This window comes from Carassius gibelio, chromosome A5 (assembly GCF_023724105.1).
Source record: "Carassius gibelio isolate Cgi1373 ecotype wild population from Czech Republic chromosome A5, carGib1.2-hapl.c, whole genome shotgun sequence".
Lineage (NCBI taxonomy): Eukaryota > Metazoa > Chordata > Actinopteri > Cypriniformes > Cyprinidae > Carassius > Carassius gibelio.
This window is the reverse complement of record NC_068375.1, coordinates 14,131,256-14,146,452: the sequence shown is the minus strand read 5'-3', so window position 1 is coordinate 14,146,452 and position 15,197 is coordinate 14,131,256. Positions and strand designations below refer to the sequence as shown.

Here is a 15,197-nt window from a genome sequence, read left to right as displayed (position 1 = left end):
AACACAAGTATGAGTCCTACTATTGGCTCATGTTACAATACGGAGGCTGTGATTGGACGGTTCACCTGTCAATTACGCTGATCGCTGACTGGTGTTGAAATGTGGCGGGCAGCAATAAAAAGTCATGAAGACGTCTCTTAGTATGTAAAGACACCCAGGAGAAACCTGATGTGAGGAACATAAGTCCGTTGATGGGTTTTCTAGCTATCTGATAAAAAAAAGATCAAGTATTTTGTTTATTAGATGTTTAACGTAGCGTTCTTATTATCTCGTTTATTAACATTGTTGTCCATTGTGTGCTTAAAACTCTGTCTAGGGAGTCATGGTGATCTTGAGAGAAGCGGGGACAGCACGCACCTTTGAGGGGCACCAATACTGAGGGTGCTCACTCTAGATGTAAATACCAGCAGTTTGGAACGGCATGCATGAATAATGAGAGGACTATTTACTGAAGTACTCCTCAAGCACTATTGCCCATTGTGGGAATTAAAGTTTTCTTTACTACATAACTTCCTGTGCCCTTGTAACAATACACGTTCAATCAATACACATTAAATTCTTTTAGTTGAGGACTTTGTCTCATGTAACCCAGAAGAACTTGCACAAAAGTGTTAATTGTCTTACAAGGTATGTTTAATGACTTTGTTTTTAGTGTGCCAATTTCTTACTTCAGCTAACATCTATTCAGCCTCACCTTTATTTACCTCTATCCATCAGTGTAACTAAACTCAACAAAGTTGAATTACTAAAAACTGTCCACGTTATCTTTTAGGCTGTAGTAGCTGTTTGGTGTGTGCTCTTGGCTCAGTACACAGCTCTCCCATCTCCGGAGATGATCTCTATGAGGAGCTCTTGAGCCCCACAGCAATATTGTCCACCGGCAATCCCAGGTCCCACACATATATGTGGAGGATTCGTAACATAATATAATAGAATTTAATGCAGAATAGAATAGTTTGGGGTCAGTGTATGTATATATATATATATATATATATATATATATATATATATATATATATATATATATATATATATATTTTTTTTTTTTTTTTTTTTTTTTTTAATTAATGCTTTTATTTAGCAAGAAAACATTACCCATTACCCATGTTCAATAATACTCTGTGTGTCTCTCAGTCACTTTGTAGGTGTTTTAGTGTTGCAATTAATATATGCCACCAGCTGAAGCAGTCTGTGTTTTACATTGACACAAAAGGGGGTATGTGTGCAAACTGACTGCTTCAGATGCTACAATCCAAGACCCCTAATATGGAGGAGCAGGTGATGAGTGTCATTTCATAGTAGTGCTTGCTAAAGCAAGTGACATATTGTTTGTTCAGCTATTGCTAATGAACAGCATTGGTGCCAATGTTGATTCTTTTAAACTATATTGTATTGTACCATACTGTGCTACAGAAGTTACGTCCTTTCCTTTTCAATATACAGATGGAGGAAAAAATAAAATAAAAAAAAAATCAAGGTGTTCAGAGTATTTGAGGTCTTCTCTTTGCTTGCATGTCTTCAAACTCTGAGATCGAATGGCCTTCAGAAGGTAAGTATTATTATTTGTAAAGATCAGTTGATTAGGTTATTGGTTAAAGCACTCTTGAATGTGCCCTAGGCGACTGTTGGAGGTGGTTCAGTCTAAGCCCTGATGGTGGATTCAGTTTCTGCTGTGCTCTCATCCATGCTCGGAGGGAAACAGAACGAGGGTATTTGTTTACAGTATTGCATAATACTCTATCATAAAGTTCTGTTCTAATTAGCATCTTATGCAATTAAATGTCACAGTGCTGCTGCTTTGCATCAGGTATGTCCTTGCTGATGCAAGCTGCAGGGGAGATGAAGATGATCGCCAAAGACTTCAACATTGCTGTACTGGTATGCATCTTTCTATTTCCTGTTAGGGAAAACCTGGAAATATTTTCAAAATTTTTAAATGGTTGTTTCCAGACCTGGAAGAGTTCATATATATTGCTATCCGCTATATACACTCTAATCAGCTAATTAACATAAGACACCTGCAAAGGCCTTTAAATGGTCTCTCAGTCTAGTTCTGTAGGCTACATAATCATAGGGAAGACTGCTGACTTGACAGTTATCCAAACGATGACCATTGACACCTTACACAATGAGGGCAAGACACAAAAGGTCATTGCAAAAGAGGCTAGCTGTTCACAGAGCTCTGTGTCCAAGCACATTAATAGAGAGGCAAAGGGAAGGAAAGTTAGATGTGGAAGATGTGTTAGGAAAAAAAAAAGTGTACATGCAATAGGGATAACTGCACCCTGGAGAGGATTGTGAAACAAAAACCATTCAAAAATGTGGGGGAGATTCACAAAGAGTGGACTGCAGCTGGAGTCAGTGCTTCAAGAACCACTACACACAGACATATGCAAGACATGGGTTTTAGCTGTTGCATTCCTTGTGTCAAGCCACTCTTGAACAACAGACAGGGTCAGAAGTGTCTAAAGACAAAAAGGACTGGACTGCTGCTGAGTGGTCCAAAGTTATGTTCTCTGATGAAAGTAAATTTAGCATTTCCTTTGGAAATCAGGGTCCCAGAGTCTGGAGGAAGAGAGGAGAGGCACACACAGTCCACATTGCTTGTAAAGTTTCCACAGGCAGTGATGGTTTGGGGTGCGAGAGGAGAGGAGAACCTCTATTTCAGATAAGAGGAAACTAGAGGAAAGAAGTAAACCTTGACAAAATTCCACTTGGTGTTTTCAGTGACAATACCAATGACTGTCGTTTTGATTTTAAACAGTCTATATAAGAGGTATATTTAGAATCAGTGTAAATATGTATATTATTTCTACGAAAAAATTCTGTTGTGGTCAGAAAAACAGAAGTGATAATTATTATTATTATTTTTAATTTAATGTTCTGTTTAATTAAGTCAAAAAGTACTTGCTTTTTTTTTTTTTTTTTTTTTTTGGTTAGAAACATTTGCATTATGTTGCCACCTTTTTTATTTTCTAAATTAAACTGGGAAATGAGTAACTTATATCAGTACCAACAGTAAAAATGAACCCCACTAACCATTTTCAATGGAAAAACAAAATACATTTTTGCATTATTCTGCATCTCACCTCTGTGTGTCAGTACAACTCCAAACATTACTGAGTGTACCTTCCTGATTAGACAAGGAGAAAAAAAAAATCCAATGCTTAAAATAGTCCTAATGTTATACAGACACTCAATTACCCAAACACTCATATTGGAGAACAGAACTGTGGTTCCCTGTTGCATGCTAGACTGACTCGATTCAGGCACAAATCAGTTTCTTTGTGCATAAAAGGCTTGTTTTAATTAGAATGATTGGAACAGTTGAAATGACACACAACTACCATTACTAAGCTAGAGGGCTCTTACCCAATTTACTCAACATGATTACTCATTGCACAGTCATGCCTTGTGGCTGTTACTATTGTATTGTTAATCACTCGTCCTGTGCCCAAGAGCATACAAACATCCTTTTCAAAACAGATAAATGGCACTGTATCATGATGAACTCATCAAAATGATTACACTTATTGACCTCCTTCAAGAATATGCTTATGAAACGCACCAGTCAATGACATTGAAAACAGTTTACAAATTACAAATATGCAAAACCAACTTGAATAGCTATTAAACTGACAGTTTTCTAGTGTGTGTGAGATACCACAATGTGGTAAAGCAAACAAAAACATGAATTTGGGACACTTTTTAAAAATTTTTAATTTAGCAGCATTACTGCTGTAGCTGCAGGTCTGATGAAATAGGTTTGATGTTCTGTAATGAACAATACCATTATAGGACAAAATGCCTGAGGTTTGTGGTAGTGTCCTTCCAGCAGTCTCTCTGCCTCGTTCAGCTGGGAGGGACCACCCTCCTCTTTCGGATGCATTCCCAGATCCAGTTGGAGGTGACCCTCTGGACCAGACCATCGTCCTCTGGCTCTCCCAGTGAATGTGTGGCTGAAACAGAGTCATACTCAGGCACCAGATCTCCATCGTATGCTAGGAAATAGCGCCGAAGCTTTTCAAAGTCCTGCAAGGACTCTGGGAGGTAGAGCTTCACACCTGTGAAAATGTCCAGTAGTGTCTGCAGGAAGATGACAAGGGTATTAGTGTTGATTAAGTATGATACTGAAAAAATTACCCCCTTTAGATTTAGCTTTAAAAGTAAATAGAGTTCTGTCATTTACTCACACCTCATATTTTTATAAAGAAAACTAATGAAGATACTTTGAAAAAAATAATGTTAATGATGGTCTTTTTGTATTATTATTTTTGGGTGAATTATTCCTTTTAAGTACAAAACCTTTTCATTCTTTGGGTCAGTTGTTTGAATGGTCTGCAATTTGCTTTGTTCATTGCTGTGAACAGGTTCTGTTTTTATCTGAAATAAAAAAAGATCACAGGGTTTGAGCTGAGAAATGATCTAATAATGGATAAATGAACTATGACATGGCATGACAGATTAAGCCTGAGTTTAAAGAAAACATGCTGGCGTTTAAAAGTTTAGGGTCAGTAAGTTAAGCTCAGATCAGTAAGCAACCAGCACAATTGTTTTCAACATTAATAATAATGAAAAACATGCTCTTAGCATCAAATAATCATATTAAAATGACTTCTGGAGGATCATGTGAAACTGAAGACTACAGTAATCCCTGCTGACTATTAAGCTTTGCTATTACAGGAATAAATTACATTTTAAAATACTGCAATTTAAAATAACTTATATTTTAATATAATCTCTCAAAATACTGCTGTTTTACTGCATTACTGATCAAATAGCCTTAGTGAGCATAAGAGACTTTTTTCAAAAACAAAAAAAACCCCCAAATCTTAATGATCGTAAACTTTTGAACAGTATTGTATACAGTATATGGGTTCATCAAATAACAAACCTTCTTGGCATCTTGTTTCTCTGTGGGTAATTTCCTCTTAACTGCTGGTGAAGATGATTCGGTTTTCACTGCCTTTGCTTTGGGAGTATGACCGTTTTCTGAACAGTTGGAACAATCACAGAATGTAGGAACTTTTTAAATGGTACTTGCATGGTGCAAGCATCACATCTGACAACTATAGACTAAACAGGATCTGTTCATGGTGAACTCTTACTGGTCTTGATAGCTGTGGAAGATGCAGAAGGAGAGCTTCCTCCACTCTCGCCTCCTGAGGAGCTCTTGTCATTTCGGCTACTTTTGGACGGACCAGCTGTCACCTCAAAATCACAGTTCTCCTTTGAAATACGATACAGCTCCTGCAAAACAAATAAATTAATAATAATAAAAGGATACAATATTTGTATCTAATGTGTAATATTTGACTTATGTGCCCTCTAGAAGCTTGCATTCTGCAAGTGAATGTCGCTTGACTGTGCCATCCCAAAGAAACACAAAGTCACTTTTACAGACTTTTAAAGTTTAATGTTCCCTCCTGGTAGAATGACCTCCCCAACTCAATCCAAGTAGCTGAGTCTTTAGCCATCTTCAAGAATCGGCTTAGAACACATCTCTTCCATCTTTATTTGACCCTCTAACTTTATCACTCAATATTCTAATTCTATTGTTTAAAAAACATCTAACTACCTTTCTAATCTTTTTGAATTCTATTTTCTTTTCATTTATTATGCAATTGTGTGTGTGTGTGTGTGTAAAGACCTCTAACACTAGCTTGCTCTATTCTTTTTTTAATTCTGTTTCTTTTATTTATTATATTATTTAAAAGCCCATGCTACGTGTACTGTGTTAACCTAACTGAGACTTGTTATATCACTTATATATATCATTGCTCTTTTTGTTGTTTTGGATTGCTTCCACTGTCCTCATTTGTAAATCGCTTTGGATTAAAGCGTCTGCTAAATGAATGAATAAAATTTATCAATTTCATCATGCTACGAAAAGATTGGTTTGAAATGACACATGTAACATTATCTTTGAAACTCTTGATGGCACATCCTACAATTTCCTTGTTGCATATGCAACATGCATACAAATATGCAAAATATCATTTTACGATCAAGGGTACCTTGAGCTGCTGAAGGTTAGTGGCAGTCTTCCAATCCTTGTCGTCTCGCATTCGAGTGCATCGCGGGAAGCGAATGGATATGCCATCTGCAGTGTGCATTTCTGATTTGGAAAACTCTGCTCCTGTTATTTCCCAAACTGGTGCTTTCTGCAAGCATTGACAAATGGGATATATTACTCCTTATAGTTCAACACACAACACAAGCCACTAGAGTTTCATTTCAGTACAAACATCTTAAACATTTGAGTTTTGTACAGTCTATTAAACACATTCATCTGAGTTAAAGAGATAAGCCAATAAAGTTCCTTCATTGCCATCACACATTCAACTGTAACCAGGCTTTTAACAGAGTCTCAGCAAGCTCATTTCACATTACAAGCACATAACATCCAGCATCCCTTCGGTCATATTAGGAAGAGTCTTACTCCTGGATCTCGGATAACGAAATCTGGGTAATAGTTCTTGACGATCTTCAACCATCCTGGGATCTTGCTTGGATCCTGTGATAGCGAGATGGATAGTAAACTATCATGAAGCTTTTATAAATCTCATATGGCAATGGAGGTGCTACTGATTAAATCATAAGATTTACCTTGCCAATTTTAATTACGTCCAACTCCTTCTGTAATCTGGCTAATGTGGCGTCGTCATAGCCTCCTGAACACTTGGTCACAGTGCACCACTTCTTGGATTCTGGGTCATAGCATCCCATGAGGAAACTGGACATAATTCCACCTGACATACAGAAAAACAAATATTTCAAAACTGTTATGGCTCTGAAGTTTAGTTATTATTTAAAACCATTCGGATTGGACTGAGATACTGACCATTTGAGCCTTTCCCATAGAAAGCTCCAAGCACCACAAGGTCAGCGGTGTCTGCCATTGCTCCTTCATTCAGATAGTCCTTCTTCACCTTCAACCAGTGCCGTTTGCCTGGTTCATAATATCCCTGCAAGAGTAATTAAGCCATGAAGAGACTTAACAGACACAGAAGTACTACACTTTTTCATCTGGAGCCAATGAGCTGTCAGAATTCTTGGATTTTTGGCAGCTGTTAAATTCAAACATGAGCTTATTAAACTACTAATTAATTTACAGTATGTATTTGAATGTCAAATTAATATTTATTATAGCCTACTTCACTAGCATTCCAAGATTCACGTAAAACAAAATGTTTTGCATGACACCATGGTGCTACGGTGATGACACTTATCAGCACAGATTTTATTACATATTTAAGGGAGCAGTGTTTTTTTTTTCCATGTTTGACTGACTGTACTTTATTATTGTAATAAACAGGCTGCATTTTCAAGGTAGCAAAGCTTAACTTTTTGTGCGCATGCGGCGCTGGTGAAATCATTTGATTTTTTTTTCATTCTAACAGTGGAAGCAACTTCTAATAGTCTTAAAGATAATAAGAATTGTAAGAGGTTTGCCTTTGTGTACATTCACAATAAAAACTAAATCTTTGTCCGTAATATAAGCCAAAGAAAAATAGGATGCTGCTTTCTGCCATCTGTTTCCTTTCACGCAGCACAAAAATGAACCGAAACTCGTTTTTCATTCATTTTCGTATTTTTTTATGTATTTATTATGTATTTATTATTCAGGTAAAATATATATTTATCGTACAGGCCTATTCATTTGCTATATATAGCCTAGCTTTATTATGTTTTTCTCCGCACGCAACCATGATTTAAGCATCCATCTGACCATACTGCTTAGATTTTTGACTCGCCACACAAACCAGGTTACAACTGCAACATCTTTATTTCCTAAACAGTAATTGGATGCCACTTGATGTATAAAAGGACTGTTCACAGCACAAATATTTGGTCTAGTTTTCACATGTGATTTGTCCGTTCAGACCAATGCGTAAAAAGAGACGAGAGAGCCAGTTTCAGATTCTTTCTTTGCTAATCAAATGACACTGAGCAAAACACTCTTTTCATGAATGCCACCAAGTTACAGTTTTATATAACAGCAGCGGTTCAAACTGAGCATTTGTCTTGTATGTATGAAGGCCTGTGAATCTTACAGCATACCATTTCTAGTACTTCAGTAGGCAGAATGCTAGTATTACATTCAGAACATAGCCAACATACCTTGATATCCTTCAGAACCAACCCCTCCAGTCCTTCCCTGATGACACGTGTGATCATTTCTGCCAGGTCAGCAGCTCTCTGTTGGGACACAATGGCATTGGCTTTATAAAAACCATCCACCCTGAAGTCTTATCATAACACCAACCTTTAATTAACTTGACCTGCCTACACATTTCTGTGCTTCCTTGAACACTGAGAATATATGCATCATGGGTAGAGAAAGAAAAACAAAAGCACTGCAGAACTGACCGTGACATGCTTCATTTCTGAGATAAGAATCCTGTTAGGAACTTCCACCATATTGTCATGGAGAAACTTTCTTCTCTCACAGAGAGGCCTGGAAAACACCACCAGATCATCATCATCATCAAGTCTTATATTAAAAATATCACCCAACCTTTAATATAAATGTTGTTCTCTAAAACCTGCAATAACATTCAGAATATTGAAGAAAAAAAGGCATTAATTTAGGTTGACTCACTTGTCCATGAGACTGATACCATTAAAATAAATGCAGTCGAACACGAACAGACCCACTTGGGCATCCTGGAAAGCTGCTTTCTAAAAAAAAATAATAAAAAAATAATAATAATAATAATAAATAAATATTTATTTTTTATTTTTTTATTTTTTTCAGCAAGCATACATTAAATTAATCAAAAGTATCAGTAAAGACACTTGTAATTTTGCAAAAGATTTATTTCAAATATATACTGTTTTTCTATTCAGCAAAAAATAAACTTGAACAAAAGTGTCAATATAAAATGAAAATCTGAATCTTAATAAATACATTTGTATATAAATATTTTAATAAGTAGCATTACGAGTAGTATAAATATTATGATTTCTGAAAGATCATGTGACACTGAAGAATGAAGCAACGACGCTGATATTCAGCTTTATCATCACAGGAATAAATTACATTTTAAAACATTAAAACAGACACCAGTTACTTAAATTACAAAAATATTTGACAATATTAATGTTCTACTTCATTTTAGTCTACATGGATTCATTTGTGACTTTTTTTTAAAACAGCATCCATTCACATATGAATGAAAGTCAAGTTTGAAATTACACGAGAATGAGTAAATAATGCCAGTTTAGATATATATATATAACTAATCTGTTACAGAACATCCAAAACATATTGTTTTCTGGTGTACCTTGTGTACTCCAAGAGTCCCAAAAGGCAGTGGTTTGCTAGTCTTTGTATCAATAAGAAGAACTTCAGCATCAAGGATCATGCTATGGCCACCGGGAAACGCCTGCGGTATGAAATCTTTAAAATGGGCCACCTGTGGGAGAAAATCAAACTCTTTAACAAAGATTTGAATGGTTTTAAACATGCATATAAACATATCTCATGGCATTTGATTTGAAGAGCTAAACAACGGGAGGTCCTGACCTTGTGTGGGAGTACTGGTTTGAGACTTCGACTGAAGTAACTGAAGTGATTGCCGTTCTTATGGACCTGCACACGCTCACCATCATACTTGATCTCAGAATACATCCCATTAGGACACTTCTTCATGGCATACTCAATGGACTTACATGCTTCTGCCTACAAAATTAAAAAACTAATTCAAACAAGCAATTGATAAAATACCCCAAAATTTCAAAATATCCTCTTTTATGTTCAGGAGAAAGTAATTCATGCAGGTTTGGAACAACACAAGGATGAATAGATGACAGAAGTTTAATTTTTGGGTGAACTATCCATTTTAAGAGCAACAGGGATTCAGACCAGCATTGGCTGTACGGGGGTCATCAGAGACGCCTCCACGCTGAGGATCTTTCTGGGCCCTGTCCCATTAGATGCGTCCTGTTGGTTCCTTAGCACCCGGTCAATTACATCACCAAGGTTACGGGAGGCTTTGAAGGCATCATAAGCGTTGGGGTCCACAGCATCCAAACTGATAAAAGAAACGTCCCACTGAGTAAGACAGAATAAACAATGCCTTTAGGTACCATTTGCTAGCATCACTTACACATGTTTAGCCCCCGAGTTGATTTTCAGATCATGTTTGACCAAACGAATGTAACACTTCAAATCATTTCCGGTGCACCTGGAAATCAAGAAACACAAGTTAAGCTCTTTTTAAAATTCAAACAAATGGAAAACATTTTTTTTTTTAATATGAATTTTATCAAATCAAAGTGTAAATAGGCCTGTCGCGATAGTCGTTAAATCAATTAATTGCACAATTAAAAAATAAATAACTCGACAATTTTTTCTCCGATGGCACAGATGTCCCGGAAATAAAGAGATAACGTCTCGCTAAAGTGACCAGCTTTGGGTAGTGCCTTTCATTAGCTTGTGGATGTTCTCGTCTCAAGTGATACAGCATTGTACTTGCACTACTGCTTTATTTTAATATCGCGTAGCAATTTTGCAAGTAACTTCGTTTTCTCTCAAAATGGGCCTACTTTTCGCTCGCTTCATTTGGCTTGCTCAGCTAAATATGTCTGTAGGCGTGTGGATGTGTGTGTCAACGCAACACGCGTTGTTTTCTCCTTCTTTCCAAAGCGCTCGGGCAGTTGCGCTCCTGAGGCGTCTGTCGTTGCTAAGCCTCCTGTAACTCTGCTACAAGATTAATTTTCGAAGAAAAGTAAAAAACTCTGCAGTGTTTCACCCCCGAAGGAAGCTGATTGAGTTGGTTCCTTTCACACGACCTGGTGCGCTTGCATCATTCTGAAAAGCTATTGTTTTTTACTAGATGTGGGGTGGATGTGCCTGGAAAAAAACGAGCGCATCGCACCGTCTCACTTCCATTATGAGCGTGCATACCGCATTTGAAATAAGGAACTTGAGCACAAAAAAAATTACGCGATATGTGAATGGCCCCCTCATCGGTCAAAATGTTTACTTTCGGTTAACGGTTAAACGGTCAATATGAGCATCCCTTACTGGCGTTTAAACATAATATAACATACAAAATTAACTAATTTTAAACCACACGAAGTCAACATGTTGGTATTTTTTGCTCTGAATCTACCATAAAATAAAATAAAAGTTATTGATCTTTGAAAAGGCGTACCTGCGTTATTATGCCATTATCATTATATTAGTTGAAACTGGTCTTAGAATGACAATATTATCGTTTATCGCGATAATTTTTTTGGACAATTTATCTTCCAGCAAAATTTGTTATCGTGACAGCCCTAAGTTTAAATATGATTTTTAACTTACTTTTTAGCAATGTCCTGCAGCTCTGCCTGCTGATCATCCTCCTTTGTGAGTTGGGATAGACGGCTCAGCGAAGCATCCACCTCTTGGATAGTCAGAAGACTCTTGGCTGATGGAGGGAAAAACTTGCTCTGCTCGAAAAATACCCTCACCGTCTCAGAAACATCTCCCTTTATGAAGCCGATAAAGATCAATGAAGAAAAAAGGTTAAATATTTCTCAAAAGAACTTGCATATTTTGAAAAAAAGAAATGTGTTCAATGTCACAACAAACCTGTTCCAAGTCTTGCACCATCTCATCCTGACTGCAATTTAATATGCGGCTGAAAAGCTTGGCAATCTGTTTGTCATTGAGGTTGTAGACATTCTTAACTACTCCTGGGAGGAGAAACTTCACTGTCAGGTACAAATCTCCACGGAATTTGTCTGTGAAGATGTGAGAGGGAGATGAGTAGGAAAAAAAAATAGATGCCTTTTGACATCACTATTGGTGTTAATGTTGGCCTATATTTTCCATGCTTACCTCCACCAGAGCCTCTTATTAAGAAGTCTCTGATGATCTCTGTCTTGGCGTTATAGCCAGACTTCTCTGCGACTAAGGCACAAAGTTTGCGGAACTCCCGCAGTAAGCAGTCTTTATGGTTGGGGTCACACAGCTGAGCTGATAAAGCGCTACCCTGAGTGGGTTTGGCTGGAGATGGTCCAGGACTGGAGGAAGAGGAACCTGCCTTGGTAGCTGTGAACACAGGAGTGTTAAAACCTTATATTAAGCTGGCAGAGCACGGCCATATTAAATAACAGATTTTCATTTAATTTCATTGCCGTCCTTTGGTGGATCAATAGAATTAAATGCAAGTTGGCAAATCATTCTGTAAAAGGCAACAATAAGAACGACAATCTGTTCCTCATCCATGCAAATTCAAACCAAGACAGTACTAAGTGACTACAAAGACTTAGAAGAAGTGTCTAAGAAGAAGATTGTTTCTTGAGCAACAAATCAGCATTAGAAGGATTTCTGGAGGATATTAAAATTGGCTGCTGGAAATTCCAGGTTTTTCTTTATAGAAAAAATAAAAAAATAAAAAAATAAATATATATTTATTTATATTATAAATAAATACAGCCTTAGTGAGCATAAAAGACTTTCAAAAACATAATTATATATTACGGACCCCAAACTTTGAACTATAGTGTATACTACAAAATGCAAAAGCAACACACAAAAATCTTTGTTTTGTGCAACACTCTTAGCGTTGTACCTGTGAAGCCAGAAAACTTGCGAGGAGCATTGACTGTTGGATCAGCCAACGGTGCTGACAGCTGCCCACTGTTGTTTAACTTTGCTTGCACTTTCTTCTTTGGGGTTGCACTGGCTTTGGCTGCCAGATCTGTTAGAGAAGAGAGACTGCTCAGCATATGTCAGGTCTGCGATGACATCTAATCTGAACTAAACAAGGAGAGCAAAGCTTGGGGTAACAGTGGCTGAATACCTGAAACATGTTTATTGATTAGCAGTTTATCCTCGTCCTGAAGTTCCTCCCACCCCTCCAGCTCTGTGATGTCATCGATCTTCTTTGTGGTGGCGCGCGCTTTCTCAAGCTTCTCGAAGATGCACTTCACATGGTACCACTCCTTCATTTCCCCGGCAGACTCACTAAAAGGGTTTGGCACTATCTTGCCAATCCGGACCAGCCCCTTCATGATCTTGTCTTTGCATTTCTTGCAGCCAGCCGTGCCACGTTTGGCATATTCCACACAGTATCTCTGCTCTGCCATGACTGGTCGTTCACTTCGCCACTCAGGCCAAGAAACATGGAAATAAGAGCCGGAGCTGAGACTAAACTGTCGAATTTGTGGCACACAGAAAAAGATGCCACTGGGGCTGGACACAAAGCCCCACGAAAATATAAGAGTCCTCGGGCACTGGAGAGACTGATGATTTAGTGCTGCTCTGAAGGAAGTTTCCTTACAAAGCTTTGGCAGAGATGATCTGCTGAGTGTCCTTACTGCCCTGCCAAGCCAAAGACTGGGCATAAAGTTCAGCAAAAGAGAGTTTCCATCTTACACAGCAGAGGTGATTTCTGCAAGAAAAACAAAAAATGCTCGTGCTTAAACAGCATTCAGAGTTGTGTGGGCATGTCAAGCTTAGTATTTTAAATAAAGGCTGGTGAGGTGGCAACTAAACTGAAATATTTTTATTTCAGTTTATAACATATTAAGCCATAACATGTTAAAACTCTACAGATCACAAACAAACATGTGCATTGCATTATGTAGAGTGTATGTTTATATGTAGACTATGTTGTAAAATGTTATAGCAACTCTACAGATCACAAATACACACACAAACAAAAATACACACAGAAATACATACATATATAGTGAAATACTTTTACTATTTAAAATTTAAATATATTTAAAAATGTAAATGTTTTTTTGGTATCATTACTCCAATCTTCAGCTGTCACATAATCCTTCAGAAATTCTTCTAATATTCTGATTTACTGCTCAAAAAAAACTTTAGACTAAAGTTGTTGTATTGCGTGAATAAAGTTTATTAAAGCGAAAATTTCACATACTCCAAAAATAAAATAATAATAATAATGTAACGTTAAATGTTCCGTAACGCCTGTTATGATTCTTCACATGCTGTTTTACTGACGATTTTCGAAACATTTTGATTGATTAGCTACATGAGACATTCGTATTATTAAGTTGTTCTGATTTTTTTTATTTATTTATCTCGTACGAAGTTAATAGAAAAGTGGAACAAGATGCTTTATTCACATGCTGCTCGAACGGAGGTGAATACAACGATGCCACATTAAAGAGCGGAAAACAATTTAAAAGATAGAATTTGAGTTATATTACAAGTAACAAAACGCATTTACTGCGATTATTGGGTGGCTGGCGCCCTACAAATAATGAATAGACTTAAAAGATTAAACAATTATTTCCAAGCATTCATACAGTCAATAAAACAGATTGTGGATAATGTTACTCGTGTAATGTTATTTACCTCAGAAAAAAAAATAAAAAATTATATATATATATATATATATATATATATATATATATATATATATATATATATATATATATATATATATATATATATATATATAAAATAAGGAGCGTCGGAGCCCACATTAGTCTATATAACGTTTGGGGGGCGTAACGTTACAAATGTCTTTGCACATGGGCCACTCCACTGCGTGTACAATAGTCAATTTTAGTATAAAAACTTCAGCTAACTTTAGTACAAAATACTACCAATGTTATTCTCAAATAGAATGTGCAGAAACTGTAATGTGATCGAGACAGAATAGTCACGTACAATTATATTTGAGTGGTTCTGTTTATGTGTCGCTTTGTTGATGGACCTGGTATTAGCTCACATGCTAACCTTAGCTGAATTATGCAGCAGCCATACGACCAGCGATCTGTGAGAGATTATACAGAAGCTCATCTCAATCACGTTTCACCTCAGTTTTCATTGCAAGACGATCACAGGCTCATTGCGTAAGGATTTCCATTTCAAAAACAATTTACTAATGTGTAAATTGTACACAAAAAAAAGTAACACGATTCTGGATTGTGTGCGGTTCCCTTTAAATCACATGAGCGCTTCCTCTTTGTTTGGAAGTGGTTTCCTGTACAGTGCGCATGCGCACCGTATATCAGTTTTTTTAATTACTAATTTTTGAAAACAATTATCGACCTGTTTTAGACACAAATCCAAGGTGGGCGCTCTCAAACTCGACTGTAGACTTTATATTTTAAAGGTTTTAACACTCCCTGTGCAAACAAGAATTCCACGTTTTGTTCTACATCTTAAAATTACACATATTAAAACCTGACTTTTTGAAGAGGCTCTGTTGTTG

The 15,197-nt window shown here is 36.9% G+C and overlaps 1 protein-coding gene, 1 long non-coding RNA gene and 1 pseudogene across 4 annotated transcripts; 2 read left to right on the top strand and 1 right to left on the bottom strand.

The window, feature by feature from the left end:
• The first annotated feature begins 97 nt into the window (after nucleotides 1–97).
• Nucleotides 98–519, top strand: LOC127995666 (uncharacterized). The gene is made up of 2 exons (XR_008168610.1): nucleotides 98–170; nucleotides 317–519. It is a non-coding gene; the product is annotated as an uncharacterized LOC127995666 (long non-coding RNA).
• A 45-nt stretch (nucleotides 520–564) lies between these two features.
• On the top strand, nucleotides 565–2,774 carry LOC128014954 (DNA repair protein RAD51 homolog 4-like; annotated as a pseudogene).
• Nucleotides 2,775–3,702: 928 nt separating this feature from the next.
• LOC127995629 (DNA ligase 3) lies at nucleotides 3,703–14,963 on the bottom strand. Of its 3 annotated transcripts, none has more exons than XM_052591888.1 (21): nucleotides 14,799–14,963; nucleotides 12,804–13,394; nucleotides 12,573–12,701; nucleotides 11,837–12,049; nucleotides 11,588–11,739; nucleotides 11,318–11,484; nucleotides 10,116–10,193; nucleotides 9,872–10,040; nucleotides 9,533–9,688; nucleotides 9,291–9,422; nucleotides 8,606–8,685; nucleotides 8,374–8,461; nucleotides 8,125–8,202; nucleotides 6,845–6,968; nucleotides 6,610–6,752; nucleotides 6,443–6,517; nucleotides 6,018–6,164; nucleotides 5,109–5,250; nucleotides 4,895–4,992; nucleotides 4,306–4,383; nucleotides 3,703–4,086 (listed from the first exon to the last, which is right to left on the bottom strand). In XM_052591888.1, exons 2-21 carry the CDS (start codon nucleotides 13,345–13,347, stop codon nucleotides 3,853–3,855), a joined length of 3,027 nt encoding a protein of 1,008 aa, XP_052447848.1. In that variant the 5' UTR covers nucleotides 13,348–13,394; nucleotides 14,799–14,963; the 3' UTR covers nucleotides 3,703–3,852. The 3 variants fall into 3 exon arrangements, with proteins under 3 accessions (XP_052447848.1, XP_052447849.1, XP_052447847.1); XM_052591889.1 differs by having other exon boundaries at nucleotides 14,651–14,954; XM_052591887.1 differs by having other exon boundaries at nucleotides 14,720–14,954.
• Nucleotides 14,964–15,197: the final 234 nt, after the last annotated feature.